Source organism: Zonotrichia leucophrys, chromosome 6, assembly GCF_028769735.1.
Source record: "Zonotrichia leucophrys gambelii isolate GWCS_2022_RI chromosome 6, RI_Zleu_2.0, whole genome shotgun sequence".
Classification (NCBI taxonomy): Eukaryota; Metazoa; Chordata; class Aves; order Passeriformes; family Passerellidae; genus Zonotrichia; species Zonotrichia leucophrys.
Window position 1 is genome coordinate 20,345,247 of NC_088176.1, and position 26,909 is coordinate 20,372,155.

The window sequence follows — 26,909 nt, forward strand, 5'->3', positions numbered from 1 at the left end:
AATCCACATTTTAACTCATGCAGCTGATTTGAACTGCCTCCTTTGCAAGACATCTGCCACCCATGTCAGCTACTCCCATGCCAGTGGCACAGCCACACCTTCATGTGGCAGAATACAAATGAGCCCCATGAGAGGTGGCCTGGGCAGGAGGTGTGCTAGGGACAGCATTAGTATCCTGCAGTGAGACTCCACCGGAGATGCCTTGTCCTGCCTTTGCTGCAGATGTTTTCCCTTTACCCTGCTCTTACTGAGCCACCTGAAACTAGCCTGGGTCATGATACAGCAGGGTTCACGCTGCACACACACCATCAGAGCTTCCCAGTGACACAGCCAGGGGACAGCAGCTCTGCTGGGACAACCTTTGTCCCAAGTCCAGGATCACCATTTGCTGTGACTAGTTGGTGCTGCTGTTGCACTGCATTACACAGAAAGCCAAGGCTTGAAGACCTGGTCTTAGCTGAAGAGATTTTGCTCTCTTCAGCCTAGAAGGGAATCATCAGTACAGTATATACAGCTATGTCACTACCAGCCACAATGCCACAGCAGTTTAAATGTGGTGACAGAGATCAGACAAAGGAGTTTCTCTCCCTCCCAACGACAGTGACGTGGAGCATGCAGTGGGTACACAGATCTGCAGCAATAAAAGCACTATGCCTTGTAGCATTTGCTAAGTGTGTGTGCTTAGTCCAGCTGACAGCCTGTTTGTGACACACTAAGGTCACAGGTTCTCTGAGCTTTTGGAAAGCCAAAACAGGTAGGGCAAGCCAAGCACAGTGCCAGGGGGGAAAAGTACTGACAGACTTGCCAGATTTAGGTTAGAACATATCTGAGATTGTCTGAAATGTCCTCTGTGGCCATTTGGCAGCTTGTGCAAAGGGCAGCCATACAGAGCTACAGCACGGACCTTTCCAGCTCTCTGCAAGAGTGAGGTGGAAGCCACAATCTATACAACAGTGTTCACATTACCAGTTTTCTGAGGTCCCACGATGAGGAACTTGGGGAGTCGATCACATGTTTTCTCTTTCGACCAGATATCCTTGTGCCTTTTATCATCACAGGGATTCTGTAGCACAAGTGATGAGATTAAGTTTTACCACAGAAGGTAATGGCAAGGGGAGGAAAAGCTGGAAGGGCCAGTCCTCTGGGGAAAATGCTATTAGCATATGAAGAACACTTCAGAGCCACACTGCTGCTCTGCCAGGCATCAAGTGTTAAGTAAAAACACTGGGGACTATTTTCAAAAGCTCCAATGACACGGGATCCAAAGTCCCTGTGAGAGTGTTAACCACAGGCCTTGCCCTATGTAGTCATTCTGGGCTGGGCCACTGTGACAGCACAGCTCAGCATCTGTGAACTTCTGGCAGACAGACAACTCTATCACCTTCAGTTAATTTCATCTGCTCATTACCATGCAGAGAGCTGCTGCACTGGGTTAAAATGGAATAAGTGTGTTTTTATTTAATGAACATGAATTCTGCAGTTTGAAATTACTTTGAGATTAATCACATTAACATGCCTGCAAGCTCCTCCAGCACCAAACAGGGCTCTTGCTTGCACACTTTACATTTCACAGCAGCTGCTCTAATACAAACCCTTTAATGACCCAAATGCCCGCAAGCTGGCCCCTGGTCCTGTATGACAATCAATCCCTGTCCCTAAGCTCACACTGTGACTGTGTCCTACTGCTCCTACTCCCCATCCCTTCCACCTTGCCATTTGTCACAGGCAGCCTGAAGCCACAAAAGTTAAACCTAAAAGCTTTATGCTTTGCCCCTCTGTACTCTGGATCAGCAGTCTTGCTATACTTCAAATGTGGGATACACCTCTTACAAAATCACTAGGAGTGGTAAAAGCTGCCTTCTCACCTGCCACAAGGGATTCTTCTCCTGTGGGAAGATTTCAAAGTACTTTTTTGCAAGCTGGACTGGAGGCAATGTTTGCAGGCGAAGGTTGGTCCAGCACTGCACAAACTTGACCAGGCTCTCAAAAGTGTACAGTCCCAGACGGTCATTCCCATAGTTGGACAGGTGTGTCATGAAGATGCTGATCTGAAAATAAAAAAGACATGGGATACTGGTAAATCAGGTAACAGAACTATTTCTGCCTAGCCTGATTCCATGGTCAGCAAGGAGCAGTTCACAACTCAGAATGCCATGGCTATCTTGGCTAACAAATGTCCATCTGTCAGGAAACAGTCTTGGAAGACAAGAAGAACTCAGGAGAGGAGGGGCACAGACCTCTCAGTAATCCCTGAGAATGGTGCAGGGTCACAGTAACTGAACCCTGGATCTGTGTCCAGAACAGTTTCAAAATGCCATTCAAGTGGCTCTAGGACATTTAGGTGAACAAGGCTTAGTCAGTAACTCCCTACTAGTCAAAAACCATGCAGAGCCACTTTCATGGGAAAACAGGGCCTTCCCTTTCCCTCCCCAAGGCACAACCAGGGCAACCTCTTGAGCTGCAGAGTCTGCTACAGCAGGGCAGCAGGCCAGGGAGGGGGCACCACACTGCAGGCCAGGCCACACAGCACAGGGATGGTTGTCACAGGAATCCTTCCTGGGCCCACAGCCCATCAGCTTTCATTCTCTTTGGAGCTGACATCTCAAATGTAAAGGAACAACTGCCAGCTCCCACTTTAAAATCTAAGCAGGTGTATCTGGGGATCTGAACAGGGATTGCAAAGGGACACTGCAGTAGGATATTGTCCTAGAAAGAGACACCAGCTGGTAAGTTTTAGCCTGCAAGAACCTTCAGCACAAGTGGCCCCTGCAAAATGTCCTGCCAAGCTTTAACATCCATGGGCAAAGCGGCACTCAACAGCCATGGCAGCTGCCTCAGCACTGCAGTGCTCAGGAGGTTGTGCACTCGCTCTGCTGTGCCAAGCCATCTCTTCCCTCAAGCAGATACATTTTCCTCCTGTCAGTTTTTCACTATTTTAATTTTTGGAAAAGAGTGTGAAGGACTCTTGTCAGCTTAACTCTAGTGTGTGGTTTTGATATGTCCCATAGAATTCAGCATCCCACTAACATGTCTGTTAACACAATGGCACCTTGCCAGACATCAACCACACCTTGGCTAGAAGTTAGAAAAACAAAAGCAGAACACTGAGGCCACTGGAGGAATGGCTGATTTAGCACGCCTTGCCCAATGTCTGCAAGTGCAGGGAGGGAAAATGACCTCAGTCACAGTAGGGGCAGCCATTGCTGTACAGTCCTGGGTTCAATTCTGGTGACACCAGGTAAGGTCAGGAAGCAGTGACAGGCTTCCCTGGCAGGGGGCAGGAATGGCTTTCCCACTCACAGGAGGAAAAGAGCAAAATGGGGAAGCAGGAGACAGATGGTCTTGGGATGAAGACATTTGCTGGCACTGAGGAAGTCTGAATTCAGTTTTCTGCCCAGTGTCACCATGGGCTGGTCTCAGCAAAAGAAGAGGTACTGATAGAAAGTAGCTCTGTGCCTGAGCCATTCCCAAGACCCTATGAAACAAACCTAATTCTGTCCATAAGGTGCTCACAACCCAGCATCTTTGGGTAGGCAACAGAAAACACTGGTAGGACTCTGGGACACATGGAAAGTAAGTGGAGATCAAGATTTATCATGTTTGTCTGCCTGGGAGTTTTTCACTTCTGGTTCCCTACTGAGCTGACAGAGAGGCCCTGCCAGACAGGCTCTGGCACCTACACTTCAAAGAGCAGCGTGTGCTCGGTGCTGTTATGTAAGGATGTGCTAAATACAACACAGAGCAGAGGACAGAAAGATCTGTGTAACTGCAAGGCATGGTGGCAAGAGGATCTCATGTTGTATTTTGCCCCTTTCTGGGAGACAGCAGGGAGGTTCTGTGACAGCAAAATATGCCTCATCCCTTTGACTTGCTGGTGAAATACGTCAAGGACAAATTCTCTGTATGAGGAGTCTGGCTCACTGGCACAAATCAAATATCGCAGCAGGGGGGACAAAGGAGACCACCTGGGACCCCTTCAAGATTTCCAGAATAAAATAACCAGCCTGCATGTGCTCCAAGTTAGTAACTGTGTCTCAAGACTGACTACATTTGGTAAATTGGCTCACACAGGTAATGCTGCCACCTGCAAACAGTCACAAGCAACTGGATTTGGAAGAAGAAAAGACAAACCCAGCCGATGAGCCATCTCCCTGGACTTTTGAGCGTGCAGTCACAGCCTGTAACATGTGCACTGTTTAACAAGGCCTGGCAGCCTGCTCTGCCCCCTCACAGCTCCTGCTGCCAGAACAGCTCCGAGCACTTCTGACATAAGCTACACTCAAGGGCCGTCTCCCTCCCTTCCTCTCATCCACACCCACTGACTCTGCAGACTGACTTGGAAGTAACAGCTCTCTCCTCTCCCCTCCCTTCTGCTGTCAGTGTGCTGTGATTTCCCTTCTTTCACACTGAGGAAAGATGAGAGCAAAGATCCCAGAGAGCCTAGCATACAGAAACAGAAGGGTATGAGCACCCTTGCAATAACAGCAGCTGTGGGCACAGCAGTAACTGGCCGGCACAGCGTGAGCAGAAGTGTTTGTGAGAAGCAATCAGCCTGTGCTCAGGATCAACAGCTATTTCTGACATCAGACCTTGCTCACTAGTCAGAAGATCAAACATCTTCTGTTTGCACTGTGGAGCTGATCACACACATTACAGACTTGGATACTCCTCCATGTCACTTAATGGGAGCTGGAAGCACCAGAAAGGACTGGAAGAGCCTGGTCCAAGTCTGCTACGGATCACTGCTGGGGCTGCAGAGCTGGCCAGCTTTCTATCAGGCCCCTGAGATGGCTCTATCAGCAAGGGGGGGAATGCAAGGTCTGAGTCACTGTGCAAACACCAGAGGAGCTTAGAGCACAGCACTCTGCTCTGACACAGAGAAATGCTACACTGCCAAAAGGAAGTAGAAGTGTAAACATCGGAAGCATCCGAAGGTCCCTGAAAGAGTTGTAAGTCACCCCGAAGAGCCAACAGTAAATCTGGCAAATAAGCTCATCCTGTACCAGAACACAATTTTCCTGAATTGTTTTTGGATCACCGATTACTGCCAGCTGCTTTGACCATCACATCTTATCAGCAATTTTAATGGGTAGTTCTAGATACTATGTTTCTATTAATTCTTTGGCAGGGCCTCCTAGATCACTAAAGATCTCTGGATTACAGCCTAGCAACTGGTTTTCCTGGAGAAACCTATAGCCTTTACTTTCACAGAGGCTATTTCTGCATGCTTCAAGATTTGACAATTACAGAGTGGGGCAAGGTGCAATTCACCCAGAACATGGGAACACAAGCCCAGAAAAGAAATGGTCAAGAGAAAACAGCAGTTTCTTTCCATCTGACTGATCACTCCATAGGTAATACAAAGAACAACCTCCTCCTTATTCCAGACTTTTATCAAGCAGGAAGGTTTGGTGTGGTGTGTAAAGAAAACCATTTATCTCAGGCAATAGGGACAAAGGCTGGCTTCCAGACCTGGAAGTATAAACTCCTGCAGATTTTCAGCTGGGGCTGCCATAGACCCACAGCTGCTGCAGATCCTACACAAGCCAGAGCTGGTCACAACAAGATGTAGTCCTTTCCCGTATCAGGCACTGGGACAGCTGTGCACAAATTCCCCTTTCAGATGAACTTACTGGGTTCAAAAGCACCGTCAGGAAGAGTTCACCACCACGAATGCTCTTGTCCAACTCCTTTGAGCCACCAGGATATTCATTATAGAAGATAGTGTGAGTAAAAAGACCACAGGTCTGTCGAGGCAGAACCTGGCAATATCAGAAAAAAGCAAAGTTAGACAAGAAGCAGATGCAGCAGCATCTGTGTGAGAATGAGACAAAGCAGCACTTTATGGATCGATATAAAGAGTAAGGGGTGTAAGTGACATAGGTGCAGAGGACTCTTGCTATTCCTCTCAACCACCTAACTCATCACACTGTAAACAAGCCACTGGGATTTCCATTTAGTCTGGATGGGCTTGGTTTTGCTTTCCATTCAGCACTGACCCCTGAATTGTTCTGAGAAACACAGAACTGACCTTAGCTAAGTTTTTCTTCTCTGCCTCACTTACTGATTTTGGAAACACTGGTGATGTTAAGATTAATGTCTCTGATGGGGGTGATGAGAAGACCATTCACTGGGCAGTCAAGTGGGCTCTGCTGTGCTTACCATGATTCCATTATGGACGAATCCACGCCGGTACCGGGCAGGCCGTAGGTGTGGGTATTCCTCTGTGCTCGTTACTTGGATGCTCCAAACAGATTTCCATGCCTCATAGAGCTGTGTGTGGACAGGATAAACCCCAGAATGATGGGGGGCTACAGCATAGCCCAAGTCTGTGGGAATCCCATGCTCCTGGAAGCAGAATATACAGCTTGATAATTTGGTATTTAACTAATAGCCTTAATAAGGACCACATTTAGCAACAGCATCCAAGTTGGAGCAAGATGACAGAGGAACATGAAAACTCTCTGGATTGGGAAACTTGAATTACTACTCATACTTCTTGCTTTATGCATCTGTAGAAGTAGAAGAGCGATTCTGTACCAACAAGGACATTCAGCATTGGTAACAGCTGCTGTAAGAATGGTCTTGTAGCTTGCAACTGTGACAGATCAGATTAATTCAGAACCCTCAGGTCAGGCTCCCTGGTTACAACAAACTAATCAATGCTGTTAAGTGACACATCTCACTCCCACAATGCCTAGATGTGAGTCACTAGAGAAGGAGAACAAAATTTCCTTAACTGATATAGAGAAAAGAAAGATGACTGGGATCTGTATTGTCTCTAGCAATTCAAAGAAAAGCAGACAAGGAGCAAGAGACTATTGCAGGTGAAGAGATGGGGCCTGGAGCTACATCAAAATGACAGGAAATTTCTGAATTTCTTGGGTTTTAATTCCACTAAATGGTTCTGGTAACAATATCAATGATGACAGCTCTGCCCTGGTGGTGTATGATAAAACCAGAGCCCCTAAATGATGCAATAACCTTTTCTGACTGCTAGCCTGTTTCATGTTAAATATGTGTAATTGTGTTCTGTGCTTTGTCTCTCTTTGCAAAAGACTGCATTGTTATTTAACCAGGAAAAGGAGGAGCCTAAATTGTTTCTACAATGCTGTGACTGTGCTCTGCATTCATGATCATTCCTAATCTATGTGTGTCACAGGAACACAAAACAGCAGCCTGTTATTCCCAAGGGGATTACCATCAAAAGAACCAAACTAGAGGTGAAGAGGACATTTCTTTTCAGTGAAACATGTATGCTATATTCAACTCTGAGCTGTAAGAACTAAACAGACATTGTTCCATCAATGCAGGATGTTCAAGGCTTCCCTCTCCTCTGCCAAAACCCAGGGAATTTCCTCTGTGCTTCCTAGATAAGTAACTTCCCTCGACATTGTCTGGAAGGCCAGAAGAAGGGCTGTTAGCAGACAGAGCATTTTATACTATCAACCAGGTGATTTCCTTACAGAACCATACTAAATAAGGATGGAAAAGGAAATGCTTGCTCACTGCCAGAGTTTGTAAATTAATTGCATTGGGATGGCAATCCTGCAAGTTCACACCTCAGGAAACAAGAGCTTTGGGATTTGCACCCTGGAATGTAGCAGAGCTGCCTGGGGCCATGCAGGTGCTGGGAAACATGTCCCATGGAACAGGCAAGCATGTGAATGGTGTTTCTTGCCTCAAGACAGCAGGAGCTACACATCAATTTGAACTTCCAGAACTGCCTTGCTTAAATGCAGCTGAAATACTAGATAGTGTTTGGGTTCAGTGTGGTCCAAACAGCTATTCCAGGAGAAAAATGTTTAAGCATTAGCACTGTAAAGTAAATAAACTGCAATGCTCCCTACCACAGCAAACTGCTTGTTCAGCTTCATCTGCTCAGCCAACACAGTGACATTGTGGAAAAGATGAGGCTGCATGTGACTCCACATGTGAGGGAACCACCAGAACTCTTTCCTGTGCTTGAGTAGCATGTCATCCCCTTCATCTTCCTCATCTGTACCTACAAAAGGCAAAATCAAAAGGCAGAAGAGGGGCTCAATGTTTAAAAGCAGTGGCTAATCCCCTTCCAACAGTTCATGCTCTCTCTACTGCATTACACAAGACACACCCCAAGGTAGGGGCTGCATGCAGGTGCTGAGACAAAGGAGTGCCAGGGGCTTACCTGTGTGGTAGAATTTCCCTGAGAAGCCCAGGTTGAAGGTGAAATTTGGGACTAAAGTTCTCAGCTTATTCTGAGTGCTCAACAAAGCCTGTTTGGACAAAAGGAAAAAGAAATGTTCATATTAATATTTTTTCCTCTGTAACATGATTTTGTGTTCTACTGGTGCCCAGTTGAGTCTGAAGAGCTATCACAGGAGATGGGGCTTAGGCATTGTTTCCCTTGGAGTGGAGCAGAGCAGATAAGTGCTCCTCATACACAGCCTTTACTTGAAGTAGTTCTGCTGTACTAAATGATGCCTCTTTAAAACCATGGTCAGGTCATGCTCTCCACTTCAATATGAGAGACCCAGAGTGTCTGTGCTAAGGCAAAAGGACAATAAATCTCATTTGAAAGCAATAGATTCTTTACACTCTACAGGTTCAGCCTCAATGCTCCCTTCCTCACCCATGTTGGCTGGGACTCTAATGCTAATGAAACTCTGCCCCTTCCCAGTCTATGTCCTAGTGAAAAGGAGGGTGGCAGTCTGTGGTACACAGATGAAAGAAAAGAAGTCAGTATCATGAACAGTAAGTGATCCAAAGGGAGGGGGCTTTTATTTAGAGAGGAAAGGTGGATTCTCAGAACTACCTATGCAACGAGTCCTGACACAGCAGAGAGGTTTCCCTGACTTTGTGTTCCCTTGAAAGTGCCAAAATTTTGTAGCAGAAAAAGTTTCCTGGATTCTGGGAAGAAAATCTGGGAAAGCCAACATTCACAATCCTTGCATCTCCTACAGGTTCTCTTGTGCTCACCTGTGATTACTTTTAATGTCCAAAGTCATTGCTTTAACCACAGGGAAGATGCCTTGTGCCACGAACCTCAGGGGCCAGCAGGGTACAGAGTAAGACAGCACACAGCCTTGACAGAAAAAAACCAAACCAAAAACCAAATCCCAGAGGCTCAGTGTGTCACAGACAAGTAGGACACAAACTAATTCTAGTCAAATTCCTTTTGCTGGAAAACAATAAAAAGAGAGCAGCTGTGAGATGAACACTGCTGCTACCTGTGTGCTTTGGGGAAATATCACTGGTGCATCTCCCTGTGGGAGAATTCCCAATCAAACAGGGGATAGCAGGAGGGCTCTTGGCAGGTGACAGACTCGGTCCTTGTCTGGGCTATTTAGATTTTAATAGCTTTTCTCAGAAAGCAATGGATCTGTGGCTGCACCAAGGTGAAAGTGATGACCTCTCAACAGCAGACTTCAGCTGGCCGTAACCACACAGGAAACGTGCAATATAACTCTGGGGAAAGCACACAGACCTACCAAACCGTGCAGGGAAGGTGGACAGATGTTCCTGCATCGGCTGCCCTTCCCCAGGCCCAAGGAGCAGAACACAGCACCACAAGGTGCCCTCACACAGCTCACACTCCATAGGCACTGTCTGGGTGCACCACTCCCTCAGCAGTGAATGTGCACTCACAAAGGGAGACTCTCATTCCATGGAGGTGCCTTGACTCCAACTCCTTATGGATAACCTCACAAATCACTGCTGCCACTGACAGATCAAACCAGTGTTAACCAAACACTGGTCATCACATTAATTTAAAAATGGCTTCTATAATTCACTTCAATCACCCATTCACCTCAAACATATGCTGAGTGGTTTTATACTCAAGGCAGGCAGTCCATTACCATGGCAGGATGGGAGACAGAGAGATTACATGCGCAGTGCTACAAGACACTCTCAATGCTTCTTATGAGGGAACCAAGCTTTCAGACTTTTCCCTACAGACACACTTCAATGCTTGTTCCTCATTCTCACATTCACACAACACTGACACCAAGTGCAGCCTGGGACAAATTTCTAAGATTTTAGCTTTTCCATGGCCACTTGCCTATCACATCTTTACCTCAGTCCCCACCCGAGAACAGTAATTTGATAAATGCAAGGCATGTGACATCGCCAGAACCTATCACAAACACTTTTAAAAACACAAACTGCTTTTAAAAAGTGACATGCCAGCAAAACTGATGGCTGAAGCCTACTTTGCAGTGCAAGACCCAGAGCAGGCAATGGGAGGTCAAGTTCCCTTTAAGTAGCCCAGCAAGACACTGGGACTCACCCCACACATCAGGGAGCACAGAATAGAGCTGTGCATCTCTCCTTGGAAAAACATCTGTCTGTCCAGATGATGGTTTACAAGATCACTTCAAATTTGGGACCAGCACCTTGAACACATCACCCAGTAATTCAGACAGGAAAGTGCCACTTTCTTTTCTTTCTCCAGAGCTGTCCCAAGCTCCAGCATTTCCCTCTGCTGCCCTGAAAGGCACATCCAGTTCCCCAGGCTTGAGTAGGAAAGTGGTGGGAGGAAAGACAGCGGTTAAGAGGCTTAGCATTCCTCTGCACAGAAAGAGATTTAAAGCCTGGCTGGGGTTACCATGACAACACATCTGTCTGAGAATAAATCCCAAAAAGCCCTGCTCCAGCAGGCTGCAATCCTTGTGTGTGGGGAGGGACAAGGGAGGAACTATGGGGGCCCCAGAAATTCAGAGACTATGGAGTCCTATGGAGTCCAGCTTTCTGGCAAGTTTTTTGTTAATGGTGTGCCATCCCTCTGCTGCTGCTGGGTCCTCGTCATAGTCACAGCTGTGAGGCGGCACAGCACAGGTTTGATGAAATGTCTTTCCCCTGAACAGGATAAAGGAGACGAAGGTGCCAGTATGCGAACATTTGTTTCAACACTTTATATATTCTGTGTTCCCTGGTTCCACATTGGTTCCAAGAGGTCTGTAAGCTGTAGTAAGGTGCAATAATGCAGGTGTGGGAGCAGGCTGGAAGATGGCACTTCTCTCTGCACTCTCTTTCATAAAGCAAGATGAATATGATAGTACTAACCATATCTAACAGGTGATTCAGGTGGTGTTTCTTTTGTATCCATAATATGCTCTAAGACTCAAACAAAAGTCAATCAAGAGTTGTGGAGCAGGCTACCCCTTAAGAGAGAAAACAGCCAGCCAGATGTGAACAGATCTTCATTTGCATATTTAACAAGTTCAGTTGCTCACATGGTATGAGAGATGGCAGGCATTTAAGCTATCTCACACCTCTAAAAGGCAGACTTTATTCCCCTAGAAAACTGCCCCTCCATCCATCCAAGTATCTCTTTTTATCTGTTTTCATATTTTGTTGTTATCTTTTATTTCAAAAAGCCTTCCAGATACAAGCCTGCCCACTAACTAGGCAGAAAGGCCCCTGCCCAGCTGTGCTCCCTGCTAAAGCTCTGTAAGGCTCACCCCAGCACGGCACTGATGGGGTCCCCAAAGAGATTCCCCGCACTGGCCACTGGAATTCTTAAGCCACGTCAAGGCCAGGCTGCTTCATGCTTGTCACAGTCTATCAGAGCATTCACTGCCATGCACAACCTGGCTTTTTGGAGGCCTTTAGTACTTAACTGTGGCAGTCATGCTGCAGGCCCAAGTGACAGAAAACCACATTCCAAGGCACACTTCTGGACACAATGGTAAAAATGTCTAAGCTTCACTCTGATGTTCAATAACCGTCTTTTTAAAGAAGGCTTTTTAATACTACCAAATTAAAATAACTATTTACTTCTAAGTAAATGTTAGGGGAAAACCATTTAAAATTGTGCCTTTTGTTGCTGTACATTAAAAATCTGTATCTCACTGACAGATCTGCAGAGATTTCCTAAACAGTCACTACAAGCTCTTGATGTCATCCAGGGAAAAGAAAATCTCTCCTCATTCTAGGAGTGAGGAAGAAATCAGGGAAAGTATTGGGACTCTGACTGTATTGGGAGCCTCTTTAGAACCAAATCCTTTCCTAAGATGACAGGGTGTCCTTGGCATGGGAGTAATACAGGGCTAAATCTTAATGCAACTTTGCTTTTTAAGCTAAGATATTTTTAACTTCCAGAAGTATTTGCAGAGAATTTAGTTGTTCTGCATAAACCTGAAATGTTACCTATCTCAGCTCCCTCTAACAAGAGGCAAAATAAAATAGGTAAATAAGGCCGAGAGTCAGATGCTCAGAAAAGAAAAAAACACGACTCTAAGAAAACAGTACATGGGCAAATGAAGAGAAAGAGGTGATAAAAAAATGAAGGAGGAAAGCAGAGTGCTTTTGCAGCCTCTTCTCAATGCTCATGCAAACCATTCTAGGAACATGTGGCAGAAACAGTCTTGGCAGATAGTGCCCTGGGCAGTGTACAGAAGCACTGGCAGAGCTCAAATCAACACTGGCAAAAAACAAAGCTCTCATGGTACTGCTATGTCCACCTCCCCTGCAGTCCTACAATCAGGGAGTTAAAAATTGCTGAGTACTTCAATTGCAGGTAAGATCATCCTCTACAATTCAGAAAGGCAAGAGCTGGCTGACAGTCACCCTCACTAGGTTCTCTCTTCTGCACCCTCACCATTCATAAAATGAAATTACTGTCCTTGACTTTCACTTAGCTTGCTCTCAGACTCACTTGCAATGACTGTTCACTATTTATGCCCTTGCAGAGATTACCAGCAAAAGAGGCAAAAACTCATCTACTTAATCTTCTTTCCTCATACCTAAAGATGACCAGAAAGGATCACAAAAGCCAGATCCTTTTGCATTAGAAACGGCTTGTCTTTGTTGGCCAGTTCCATGGAGGTTTGGTAAATTCCAAGGATTATGATTTTAGAAGAGACTGAATGTGGAATAAATTGAGAAGAGAAGGGATTCTCTGAGATTTACTTTTGTTAATTATGCACAGCTCAAATCTCTGGTAAACTCTACAAAGGAAAAACATTTTCTTTGTGCAACTTCCAACTGCTCCCCCTCTATTGAGGACTGCAAGCTTCTGCTGCAGCCTTTCAGCAGAAACAGGAACTCAAGGGTTATCATCTTTAAAGTAAAAGCAAGCACAATTCCTTTTTTTCTTGTTAAAGAAGAAAGCTATTCAGCTCTCCTTTAAGTATCACAAATAAAAACATTTCTCTTGTGTAAGACATGTACTATGGGCATGCATTTGATCAAATTATATTCACTGCTTTCTTTTAATAGTTGTTTTGTCTGGGAAGGTCTCTGACTGTGGACCTGCATATGGCAAAGAGGCTCACTGGGACAGCAGAGTCAATTTTATACCTTCACACAACATCCAGTCTTCAAACCACTACCCTGACCATTGTAATCTAAGCTTTGAGATAAGGAGCTGTGTGTTAAGATATCAGCCCTGAAACAGAGCTTTCATATAAAAGGCCAAAGAAAATGCCAGCTGTTCTGTTACTGTTATATCCCCTTCTCTCCCCATGGTGAGAGACTATCAACAAATCCATGTAGTTATTTCTCGCTTTTAAAAAATAAAAATTCATTAACCTCACGTGGCTTCGCAATCAGAGAGCTTCTTTTAAATGGATAAATCTGGGTTTTATCTGCTTTGCCTGAGATTCTCTGCTTACTGATCACAGATTATTCCTCCATTTTGCCCTGTTAAAACCCAAACAAAGCATCTTTTGGACTAATCTTGTCTGGGTTTGTTTTTAACATCGCTAGAGCAGCCCTAGATCCCAAGAGCTTTGGCCACCTATCCCGCCTTCCCACATGGGTCTGTAACCTCCAGAAACACTACAGAGGTGAGAATCTCTGCTGGTTTGGACTAGTGGGTGTAGGGCCTTCTTAGGACCAAGATAAGATTGTGATTTTTCCTTCACAAAAGGAAAAAAAGGGGAAAAAAAATCTCTTTCAGAACACTTCAGCACTTCAAAGCACAGGAACACTGAAGTGAAATGAAGAAAATTTTAGTATCTTCCTTAAATAAATACTCCATATAAAACATAAAATCTTGAAGTCCTAAAACCTTGGAGAGGAACATATGCTGCACAGATGCATAAAACACGTAGAAAAGGTGGTAAGACTCCTGGGGAGGTGGAAGAGGGCTCTTGGGAACATGCAACAGACAAGGTTTGGGTAAGGAGCCAAACCTCTACAACAGTATTCTTCTTACACCTTTGCCTCAAGTATTTTGTGCCTTGGATGTAAGTTGAAAGGGTGCTTCACCTTGAAGGTGTTTTGGAAACATGCTAAAGCAGTTGCTGTCACAAGCTCACCACTGTCATGGCTGGTACCATCCAGGACGCACCTGAGGGGAAGTGGTGAATGGGAACCCATACCCATGGACAACCTCAGCACACCTGAGAAACAGGCAGTGCACCTCCCTCAGTGGCCACAAACCACAACTGATGAGGAAGATACAAAGGGAAGTCCTTGGCTCTGTGAAACATCACATGCACACAGATCACAGACTTAACAGAACACTTCATCATTACTTTCAAGGACACAGAGAATCAGAAGGAGCATTTAAGCATTTAACTTTTTCCTACTTATTTTTATCTTTACCTGTCTCAGTTTCCTCTCCTCAACAAAATCTGTCTCTTACCCATAACCTTTCCTAACAGGTCACTGTATTATTCCAGGAAGTGCCAAGGAAAGCAAAGCACAGAGCTGGCATGTCTGTTTTTCAATTGTGAGGCCACAGAGATGGTTCTCATGAAGGCTTGGTCTGACTATGTTTCTCTGGTGAATTTGCTGATATTCCCTGAGGGATGAGAGCTGCTGGTGGCAGGCATGAGGCACAAAGGGTAAGAGAAAACCCTTCCTTTCCTAATTTAGTTGTGTGTTGAAAAGCTAGATTGCTAACATACAGACTGTATGAATTCACACTGCATGGACTGGCCTACACTTTTGCAATATAATATATACAGCTTATACACATCACAAATAATAATAAACACATTCTTCTGTTCTGTTCTAACAGCAGAGTTTACAGCTACAAATAGGTTGGCATAGGAAACCTGCATATACTTGCTCCTTACATCAAAGAGGAGACAGGATAGACAACCACAGGCACCTTCCTCTTAAACTGAGAGAGGCCAGCTCCTAAAGTGCTCCATTTAAACCTGCAAAACTGCTGAGAGGATCTCACACGGTGCAGGCTAATTCTCTGTATGAGTACGACTGCAGCAATCAATGCTTTCCCTCAAATGAAATGCCATCTTGACTTTCCCAGTACACCACACACACCAGAAATCTGTCTAGAACCTCTGGAGGTATGTAGTCTAGGATTTTACCTCTACATCAGACACTTTCATGCGAGTGCCCTCTTTTCCCACAAATATATCATCGATGTCAACAAGGATATAGCGATCAAGCGTCAGACAGAGGCGTTTGCCAGTCAAGTAGGCAATGGCATCCACGAAAATGAGTTTGTGCAGCCAGAAATTGAGGTTATTGCCGAAGAGAACCCGCTGGATCCCATCATGCAGACCCAGGTCCTGCATCACTGTGGCATGCAAGGCTTTGTGAGTGGCCAGGTGAGGAATGGACTCCGAGGATTTCGTGCTGGCCAACAGCACTGGCTCATAGGTGCTGTGGTTTGACTGAAACACAGTCCAGTCATCACCAGGCAGAGGACCCTGCTCCACCTCATTAGCCCGGGTGACATAGAGCAGGGGAGCACTAGGATTGATGTGATAGTCCCGCAGCCCCAAGTTGGAATGTAGGAAAAGGGGGAAACCCTTGAGCTGTGCACTGAGCAGGCTGTTCTCATTAGCTTTGAAAAAGCCTATAATTCCCACTCCATACTCTACACAGTATTTGTCTAGCAGCTCTCGGTTCCAAGCATCTAGATTCACATATTTAAGGATGTTCTCATAGATAATTAGAGCATAGCGTCCTCTATCTTTGTCTGTCAGGGTGGGCATATCCCCTTTGCCAGGGGCGATCTCTGTCCTGTATTTGAATCGGCTGGATTCCAGGATGGCCACTATTTCCTGCCCAAGCTGGGAGTAAATGCTTTCCACAAAGACGAGCACCACGGGATCTGTGCGCGACGTGTCCACAGACTTGGTGAGCCTCCAGCTGGCTTGCGGCGGGATCAAGACGCGGTGCTGGCTGCTGCAGTCACTGAAGGGCAGGGGCGGCGGCTCCTTGATTTTGGGACTGTTAGTGACGTAATAGGCCAGGATGCACATGGAGATCAGGCTGAAGGCAATGAGCAGCAGGATCAATCTGTGCAGCTCCAGCTGTCGCACGTGCCGCACCACTTTCCACAGCTGAATCATGGTGAGGCGGGCGGCTCACCCCTCCTCACGCTCCGGACCCACGGCGCGCTTGGAATCTCCAGTGGCGCCGTGGCAGCGCCCAGCAGCGGCTCACAAAAAAGAAAGTGCAGCTGCAGAGAGAGAAAAAGCTAAAGCAAACAGCTACAAGGCGAGACTCCCAGAGATCTGCCATTTATCTCAGGTAACCATGGCCCTCAATTCCCATCGCTCTTTTGTGCGCTTCCTCAGGCTCCTCTCCTCTCACTCAGAAGTCTCTGGAAGAACAACTTTTCCAGAATCTCGTCTCCAGCAGCAAATCAGTCTGTCATTCTGTGCACAGGCAGTTTCAGCTCAGCCTTCCCATGTGTCCTGTTTCTCATTTAGGTGTTTCACATTCAGATGATGGCACCTTCTTTTGCATCCTGCAATTTAAAAAGAAAAAGTCAATTCTCAGTATGACTCCAGCATTTAACAGGCTGAATGGCAGGACCACAGGGAGATAGGGGGGCAGCATCACTTGCCCATCTGCAGGTCTGGTCCCTGGGAAGTGTCACATCCCATTTGTGTGGGAGCTTGACAGAACAACCAAATGGCCTTTGGAAGAAAGGTCCTGACAGCACACAGCAACTCAACATTCACCTTGGGTGAAATTCTCACACACTACAGCAAACAGAGCCAAGTACCTGGCCTTCCCCCAGCCCTCTGCAAGCCACTGGACAGAAAACATGAAACCCTTTTATTCTAACCTATATTTCAAAGCTAACAAGAAGAGGAGAGAGCACTCTCTGCAAGGCTGTCTCTATTTGTCCTGGGAACTCACTTTCTTCCAGAGGTCACAAAATACAGCTCTGGAGAGGCTTCATCCCTCAGGCAGCACAGAGGGCGGGGGACACACTGCACACTTAAAGGTTGCCAACTGATTCAGTGGCAGTTGGAGATGAAACATCTCCTAAAACCTTCATCACCTTCTCTCATATGCCACTGAAGAATACGAAACCGATTTTAAACCACCAACAGCACAAAATAAATTTGGGTTGGTCTCAAATACATGAAAGCCTCTTGTTACGAAGCTCTCTCACCTCCTGCTTTGTGTTCATGGCAGCAGACTATTTCACCATATGTTGTTATTTTTCCAGGAAAAGTGCCTAAGAAAGCCAACAAATAACAAATAATCCAAAACAAACACCAGAGAAAAGAACTAAATTTCTCCTTTGTTTAAAACCAAAGTAAAACTCGCAGTGGAGTCTTCTCTCCCCCCCCAGCAGTGTGACTTACCCTTAGCAATACCCTGGTGCCTTTCCTGGAATACGAACACATTTTTGGGGCACACCTCCTGCCTCTCCCAGAACAATGCAAGAGCACCCTCAATGCCAGATGTTGCTCACCAAATCCGTCATACTCATGATGACTTCTTGCAAAAATTAAACCACCTTTTTTCTTTAAAAAGCTTTTTTTGTCACCCCCTCAACTCCTGCAGATGTGCTCCGCCACATACAAACCCTCTAACCACCTGCTCAACTGGCACAGCTTGCAACACCAGGAGGCACAAGAAAGCAATAGCAAATAATATTGCTAAAAGACATCTTCATCCTTTCTCCCATTTTTGAGCTTTTCTATTTCTACTATTCTGATATAACAAAGAATATGAGAAGACTAGTTCATCTGTGAGTTCAAGGCATACATAAGTTTCTTATATAGTAAAGCCAGGGGTTTCTAACAACCAGCTCCACTAGAAAAGAAACTACTTGTGAGACAGATGCTTATTTTGTAATGTGTATTACTAGACGGAAAAAAGTCCTTCTGAGTCAGGGAAAATACCAGTTCATAGATGAGGCCAAAAGTCCCACTCTAAAGACTCCCACCAGGCTGTCTTCCAAACTGTTGGTGCAGCTTGAAGCAGAGACAAAAACCACAAGCAGATTTTATATGAAGAGATATAATACTGCTAACTTTATGACAGCAGATGGAAGAGAGTCAGAGTGCTCTTTACACAAGCCTTATGATGATCATTAAGTATTATCTCAAACAACACCTCTGCTATAAGCTCAGCAGAGCAGCGACTGGTTTGTGCAGTGCACAATGAAATCTTAGCCCTGATGAGGTTTTCAGAATAGCTGTAGACTATTAATATAAATTATATCACACAAATAATTTTCCACTGGAGAAACTGATACACAGCAAAACTTACTGAAGGTTGCACTGCAACACAGCAGGATCAGGATTTTTGGTAGAATTATCCCTGTTCCCAAGATTCCAAATGGATTGGGGTCTCCATTCCCAAATGGCCCTCTGTAATGACAGAGCTGACTTTGGAAATCCAGCTCAGTCAGCAACAATAAGCTGTGTTTTCTTCATCACAGACTGTCACATTCACATCTTCTGAAAAATCCCTTTGCCCAGGATTTTTCTCCTGGGAAGCTGAGAAGCCTCAGAGACAAATGAAAACAAGAATTATCTCATTTGCTTCTCCTCTGTTTTGCTGATGTGGAATGTGTTTGGAGATTGTTTATCCAAGAGGTGATTGTTTCATTGGTTTCTGGTGTGGGTTGTTTTCACTCTTTGGCCAACTGGGGCCAAGCTGTGTCGAGACTCTGGAAAGAGTCACGAGTTCTCATTATTATCTTTTCAGCCTTCTGTAAGTATCCTTTCTGTATTCTTTAGTACGGTATTCTTTAATATAATATAGTATAATAAAATAATAAATTAGCCTTCTGAGAACATGGAGTCAGATTCACCATTCCTTCCTGCCACAGGGTCACTGCAAATACATAGACAACTTAGCATCTTTCAGTTTTGTCTCTACATACTGTTAACTATTTACTGGAAAAAGGACAGGGGAGAGAAAGTGAGAAATAACTATGTGAAGATGTAAAAACCAGAACTTGTATAGATTTTTCTTTTTCTTGCTACTGATTTTGAATATATGATTCCCAGGACAGAGCATAGAACATGACTTCTCAAGTCAAGTTCAGTCCCTGTAATACACCAGGAATTCAAATGTATCAGCATAGTACCCCAAAACATGTGCCGCCTTCCAAAAGCAGCCAGGAAAATAGCCTTTCCACTTCCACAACAAGCCCTTCCCATCTCACTGAATCTGCAGGGAACACTCCAATGTTACCACCTTCCTGCTTGGCATTACAGCTTCAAAGGTGCAGAGAGGCAGAAGCCAGCAGAGGCAGAATTCAGCAGGGCAGAGAAACAAACAAAGAACGCTGTATCTTTTTTATGAGGTGAATTCCTTGTAAGACAGAGTAATACACAGCTCCACGCACATCACAATGCTGCATGTGTGAGAAGTGATCTTCATTCTACTCCTGTGCAACAAATTCATGCTGAACACTTCACTCAGATTCCAGTAATAGTCTGTTTTGATGGAGAAACCTGAGAATTCCAAGTTATTGCCTCCCCAAATAAGTCACTTCCTTTTGCTTGTCAATCCCACTGAATAGAACAGAAACATAAAAACTATTATGGATTTAAAGATTCACTATCTTAACATGTATTAGACACAAAATTGTTTTTGCAGGAGAAAATAATGTAAAGAGGAACTCAGGAGCCCAAGTTTTACTTCTATGAATTTCCAAGCAAGTGTTTCTGGAGTAGAATTTGTAATCTAAACACCAGGGTAAAGGTAAGAAAATCAAGAAGATGTTGATTTATGCAAAAGCCTGGCAAGGTTCTACTTTTACAGCTCTTTATCCCCAAAGCATCAACATGGAAAACACTTCTCTTCCCTGATTGGACTCATTCATCTCTCCAACTTAATTTTAACTTTTGAACTGACTCTGTTTTGCAAAGAACTGTAGCTTCAGTTTCCCAGTTATCAGTTTAAAGATGAAAATCACAGGACCACTGGATTATTCCATAGCATAAGAATGAAACCAGAGTTTAAGCTAGGCTGCCACACCTGCAGTGCCCAGCTGAGGGGCACCAGGGAGAAGAAGCCCCTTTGCTGGGCACTTCTGAATCACTGCAGTGTTTTGATAACAATGATTCCATTCAAGCCTCTAGCGAAGCTCCCAAACAAGCCCCCATTTGTTACAAGGGTGAGCTCAAAAAAGCAAATTAAAAAAAAAGGCCTGTATCAGATTGCTGCTCAAGAATCTGTCAGCTCCAATCTCTTCAACAAGGCTTCACAGCCAGAGGGCACGCCAGCTGGCACGGGATGCATTTCTTTCTTTGGGGACTGCATCAGCTGGTTTAGGTTCAAACTAAAAGAGGAAAAAAAGCAACAAACAGACACACCGAACAAAATTTATATTACAAGGCGAGAGAACTGTCAAAAACCAGTCATACCCGAAAAGCTGAGAAATATCTATACTGGAGAAAGAAAAGAAAAAAAAAAGAACTACTGTGAAAATTATTCCCTCTTAAAGGAAAAGAAAATACCTGTGTCCTCTTTTGACATCACTCCTGGGAATCTAACAACGCAAAAAAAACAGGTTTCTAGATAAATTGAGGTCCACTCTGAACTCCTGCCAGAACTACCTCAGTGTGAATTGAGGGAGGTGGCAGTCAGAATGCACAGCAAGAATGTTCAGAGGTCCAAGGACGCAGGTTCAGCAGGCACCCATCCTGCCAGAAAAGCATCTCTAAATCAGAGAGCATCAGCTGTAAGGTCAGATATCCCACAGATCACCAGCATTAAGACAATGGCTTAGATGGTCTGTTTCCTAATGATATACAGTGTTAATGTGAAACATAAACTGCTTTTTGAATTATCACCTGCTTAACCACATAGCAACTGATGTGATATGAAAGCAAGATAACAACCTCAACCCTGTGGTTTTAACATCTGATCTCCAGATATTTCCAGTGCTTGGAAATGAATGTGGGAGATCAGTACAAATGCTCAGGACCAGTACTTACCCAAAACCACTGACCAGAATATGAGTATTTGGAGCTTCTGGTACATTCATGCCAAGGCACATGGAAGATACTGGGTACCATCTGACACTTTTATCAAGAACGGTCTATGCATTCCCAGCTGAGCTACAGAAGGTCTTAGCACCCAAACCCCAGTGTCACCAGTACATTTCCCCAGCCCTTTTCATTATTCATAATATAATCTCTCTGTCTGGAATGCACAGCAGCAAGATCTTGCCTTTGTCCACAATAGCTCTATTTCAAAGGCCTTTCTTCTGCACTTCCTGTGAGATGCTTGCTGCCTTGGGCCCTAGGGAGACTGCAGTAATTGAGTTACACAGTAATCAGAGAAGGAATCTGATTGATTTTCCAATCCATTCCACTTTAATGGTGTCATCAAGACACAAAATTCCTCATTAGTCTGCTCCATTCTGAGATACCACAGCCCCTCTCTCTTTGTCTGTGGTGGTATCTGTATGCCAGACCTCCAGGTAGAGCCCCTCTCACAAAGATGGGGAACCTGGTAAGTTGTGTCAGCAAAACACAGCAAGCCACACAGCAAAAGAATTAGAATAAAGCTCAGGAGAATGAATGCTGCTTTTATTTCACATATTGGGTAGAAAAAACATTGCGAAAATCGCAGCCACATTGCAATGAAATTGCCATGCTCTTTTTGGGCTCTGGCCATATGTTTCAGCTAACATGCACTGCCAGTCAAATCCTGCCATGAGAGACTGCCTAAGGAATACAAAATTCAGATCAAAGACACAAGAAACACTAATGGTGCCCATGCTGCTCTGACAGACAGGGCTGCAGCCTCCAGCCAGCTCTGTGTTTTGCTTGGGCAAGTCCCCATGCAGGAAAAGCCTCTCAGTACAGGCCTGTGCTGAGCCAGAAAGCAGCCAGCTGACCAGCAGGCTCGAAATGGGCCAGTCTGAGGTAAGAGGAGATGACCTGTGTGATGAAGTAATAATTATTTTAATTCTTTTATTATCACCCCTAGACAGGTAAGTAACTTCACACCTTCTGCAAGAGCAACAAACTGCAGTCCATGCTAAACAGATCTGCATGCACTCCTCTCATCCCAGCCTGGTGGAAACCCAACTGCAGCCATGAATTTACCCTTGTGCCAGTGCAATGAAGTCTGAAGACAACATGAAGGCAGAGATCTTGGAGAGGCTGGCTCCAGGGGAGCTTCGCAGAGGGCTGCACAGAGACCTCAGGATTCCTGCAAGGTTCTTGGTGTTTGGGTACATAATAGATACCTCTGTGTGCAACAGATCTTTGTTCCTTGCTCTTTTATATTACAAAACAAAATAAACAACAGGTTTACTCCTTCACATGCCAGTGACAGAGGCATGGCCCAGCACTGCCTGTTAGTAACCAGTCCCTTCCCTGAAAACAAAAAGATCCTCCTCATAAGAGCTCCCAGGAAATCTCATTTTCAGCTCCCTGCCTTCTCCCCATCATAATACACTCACTGGTTAGGGTCATTACAACTGATCTTATTTTCCAAAGCAAGGGAATTTCAGACTTTTACACTGGTGTATTCCCTCAAGTTAAATGTCAGAACCACAAGCTTCCACAAGTTTCACAGCCTCAGCATAGGACAAATTTGGGAAAGGAAAACAGTTTGTTGTCTTTTATTTTCAGCCTGCTAAAGATCTCCAAATAAGGAACCTGAAGAATTGTTAAAAATCAAATAAATAAAATTTCAGCCTTCAGCAGTCACTGATGCTGCTTAATAGAAATAACAAGTAGCTTGGCAGGAGCACATCTCTGCTGAAATGAAAAGGAAAGACTACAGGTATAGCAGTGGAAGTCCTCACACAAGTCAGAGCTTTCCACCAGCTAAGGGGATGTAAGTGCTCTGGGGATGCACAGGTCTCTGTAATGCAACTGCTCACCAGAGAGAAAGGAGGCACTTTCCTCAGAGATAACTGAAGGGAAGTATCCATTGCTCCATTTCACGTGGTACTGAGCCTTTCAAGTCTAGGGATCAGGCCACCAGAAGAACAGCATTGTCATTCTGGCCATACCTCTCCTTCTGTTTTGAGCCTTTCCTGACACATAAGTCTGTGCCCACTCTGCCCCTCACCCTTTTCCCACAGCAGGGGATAACGAGACAGCAGCTCCTTTCTGCACCCAGACACGCAGAGCTGTGGGACAGAGGGCCAGAGACAGTGCAGGCCAGAGCCTTGCAACACAAAGGCAGTCCAAGCTGCTCTACAACCCCCCCCAGGTGGAAAGTAAATTCTTCAGTCACCCCAGAGGGAGGGAATACACCATCTTCAGCCTCCTGCTTTCATCAGGAATCAACACATATGCTCTATCACGGCAGACATCTCCAGCTTAGCTGTGGGAACAGGAAATAGATGCAGTTCCTTCCGCACTAGATATGGACAAGAATCACATTTCCATTCTCTCATGCTCCTTGCTTATCACAATTCAGATCAACTATTCTACTGCAAAAAGCAAAACGCCTTCTCTGGTGATTTCTCCTAAGTAACTTAATCAAGTGGGGAAATACAGTCAAACTGGCAAACCCAAGATAATTCAGTGTCAGTCAGAGTTGAAGTATCTTAATATAGAATGTATATCATGAAAGTTTATCTGTAATTTACGAAAGCAGCCTAACCATTCTTCCTATGAGGACTTAGAAATTTTCACCTTAATTAACAAAAGGCTGATGTTGTATATTCAGTTTCTTCCTCCTGTCACATAACACATAGGAGATAATCTTTTACAATCAGTTTTATCTAGGAACGTATAACATTAGGGAACAGGTTTAATACCATGACACTGAAAGTTTATCCAAACTGATACCAGAACACTAAGTATGCTCTATCAAATCTTAAAACCTCAGAAAAGCTCTTGAGGTCTTGTGTTCACCTGTCTCTGGTGTATTTACACTAAAATTCAGGGTCAGAATGTGCTGAGCTCATAAAAGAACATGTTCCCAGCTGTGTACAGCAGCACCCTCCTGCCTGCCTTCAACTGAGATGTTCTGCTCACAAGATCTCCACCCAGCATAATGTTCATGGCATATCTCCCAGCCTTTGCAGTACCTAATTATCCAGTTCTCTTAGTGTGACTGAAATTAAGTAAGTTTCCAGGAGTCAGAAAGCAAAATATTTGCATTTCTGCTGGCTTGTCTATTGCAAGATAGGTCTTAACAGAACACAAATTCCTGTTAAAAAAGAAAAAAAAATTTAAAAAATTTTAAAAGGAAAAAAATAAGAAAAAAAAAGAGAGAGCCAAAAGTGATATAAGCAAACTATAAATCTGCCCAGGCAAAAAGAGTAAAAAAAAAAAAAAAAAAAAACAATGGGAAGAAAAGTAAAATGAGTGTAAAAGGCATGAATTAAGGTCTTTCAAGATTACCCAGGCTGGGTGAGACAGTGGTCTGGAGGTCTGGTTTTCACAAGACAGGAGCAAATCCCAAGTGCTCTACTGCCCTCTCCAAGCCTTCATGGCCATCTGGGCAATGAAAAGTCATTATTTGCTTTACACAAGCATTATGGCAGAAATAGATCTCAATGGGGGGCACTGCACCCACCAACAGCCTCTGAATGCCCTGACCAGCTTCCCCTTCCTGAGCTGTGAGCTGCACCTGAGATTAGGCCAGACCCAAACCAGGCTACAAGCGTGCTCTGCCCTGCTGACCTGACTGATCACTGTGCACTCACCTGGGGACTGGAGTCCAGGCTGAACCTGGCTGCCATCACTGCCTGCCTCTGCAGTTGTGCTCTTTGGGTGCTGCTGCTGAGGGTGCTGCCCGTCCTTTGGGTGCTCCCTGTGCTTTGGGTGCTGCTGCTGAGGGTGCTGCCTGTGCCAGCAGAGGGTGGATGGAGCCCCTGCACGCTGGGGTGAGGCAGCTCCAGCCTGGTGTGGTCCTTATGGCCTTGATGGACCCCACAGCAGCTTCACACGCTGTTACTTTTCCATAGACAATGGATGTGTAAGAGACAGGAGGACAGAGACTGCTAGAGAAACAGGGTGATTAAAAGTTCTGACTGTTGTTAGACTTCCCTGTCTTCATGTGGGTGGAATTATTTAATTTTCTCTCAAACCACCTGTGTTTGCAATTGTTACAAAATCACAGGCAATGCACACTTATTTCCATACCCTACACTATGCCATGCTCACTACACAAACAACAATAATTTCAACCCCATACCTTCTGTTTCCCCTTTTCTACCTTGTTTTTAGATAATCAACTCACAAAAAAGAAACTCCTTTGAAAAGACACACATCTCAAAGATATAAATTTTAAACTGTACTGTAATTACATGCCACTAGCTTTTAGTCTTTCTCCCATTTTCTAGACTTAATTACTAGAGTGCTATATTCTTACATTTTTAATTAGTCAACTGTTTACAAGTAGGATTTTTTTCTGCTATGAAGTACTGCATCCTTAAAATATTCATTCATGCAGAATTAAGTCCAGGACCTCATTAACATCTTAATTAACAGTACCCAGGACAACTCAGGAAAAAAGCTGCCATATTTGCAACCAAATCTACCCTCTGAAAAAACTGAAGTTTCGTCAGGAAAGCTCAGGAGTTTTGAGCAAAATATAGATCTCTATTTTGGACTACAGCTGAAGTAAAACTGATCTGGCTATTGAAAACTGTAAGGTGCTCAATTATAGGTTTTGGAGAATAACTCTGCTATCTTGGGGACTCTTCCCCCAAATTTACAGGTAGCAGTAAAATGCCCAATGAAATGCAATCAATTACTGAAAAATTTATTTATTTTTTATTATTAACATGAAAACTTTATGTGTTGAAGCATGAAAATTTTCTTCCATGAAGAAATAAAATATTAAGTTTACTTATAGTTTCTGATAATGAAAAAACATGTTTAACTTTTGAGTCAAAATGATGGCGTTAATCTGTGCCATTTTACAAGTTTTTATAAGTATTTACAGGATAAAACAATTATGAAACTATTTCTGTTTCACATGTAGCAGTAAGAGACAATGACAGATGATATCTGAAGTAGGACTTAAGAAAAAAGAAGCATGATTATGTTGATTATGAAACTTAGTCTAACACAACAATAATGTTTTCAGAGATTCTTTGGCTTTCTTAAAAAATTTTAAGCTTAGTTCAAATAGGTGAACTGAAAACAGCACATCACAATTTTATTTTTTTTTTAAATCAGTGATCCAATTGCCTTATCTCAGTTGGAATAGAATGAAGAGAATTGCCAGAAAAGAAAAATTCTCTCCAAGTAGAAATGTGCATCTGCCTGTCTGGCAAGGTCTTCAGCAGGACAGAGAGCACATTTCTTTTCGTCTAGTCTGGTACAACGTACTCAGTCTGTAAATGCATTGCAGAGAGCACAGTAACTGGATCCATCACTTGCATACAACAACTGAATCACTTACCAACATGTATTTCTACTAGTATGGTGGGTCTTGCACTTGTTTTTGTGGAAAGACTTGTTCCACAAAGAGAGAGACACAAAATGGTTTAACAACAGTAAGCAGATCCATCTCGTGCCTGCCTCTGTGAGCTTGTCCATGCTAGGGAATAACAGCCAAGGCAGCGTAATTACCACTGCAGTGAAGCTGGGCAATGACAGGAGGGCTGCTGAGCACCACCCAGCCTGCCCAGAGCCCTGTGCTCCTACTCCACATTCCTGCAGGTTGATCAACACACTGAACTTTGCCTGTGCAGACAGGCTAGCTGATGGCACTCGCTCCAATACAGACACTACTCCCCACAACCTGGCAATTATGTTAAGATAAAATGTGCCTGCTCTTTAACAGGACACAGAAAATAGCGAACTATG

The 26,909-nt window shown here is 44.4% G+C and overlaps 1 protein-coding gene across 6 annotated transcripts in view; it reads right to left on the bottom strand.

Annotated features, from left to right (window-relative positions):
- Nucleotides 1-26,909, bottom strand: part of NDST2 (N-deacetylase and N-sulfotransferase 2) — a 130,754-nt gene that overhangs the window by 7,237 nt on the left and 96,608 nt on the right. For all 6 annotated transcript variants that reach the window (XM_064716793.1, XM_064716796.1, XM_064716794.1 and 3 more), the window contains 7 exons: nt 15,267-16,660; nt 8,168-8,255; nt 7,851-8,005; nt 6,163-6,348; nt 5,634-5,762; nt 1,866-2,048; nt 967-1,063 (listed from right to left, as the gene is read on the bottom strand). In XM_064716793.1, coding sequence (XP_064572863.1) covers nt 967-1,063; nt 1,866-2,048; nt 5,634-5,762; nt 6,163-6,348; nt 7,851-8,005; nt 8,168-8,255; nt 15,267-16,259 — 1,831 coding nt within the window. In that variant the 5' untranslated portion in view covers nt 16,260-16,660. The remainder of the gene's footprint in view (nt 1-966; nt 1,064-1,865; nt 2,049-5,633; nt 5,763-6,162; nt 6,349-7,850; nt 8,006-8,167; nt 8,256-15,266; nt 16,661-26,909) is intronic.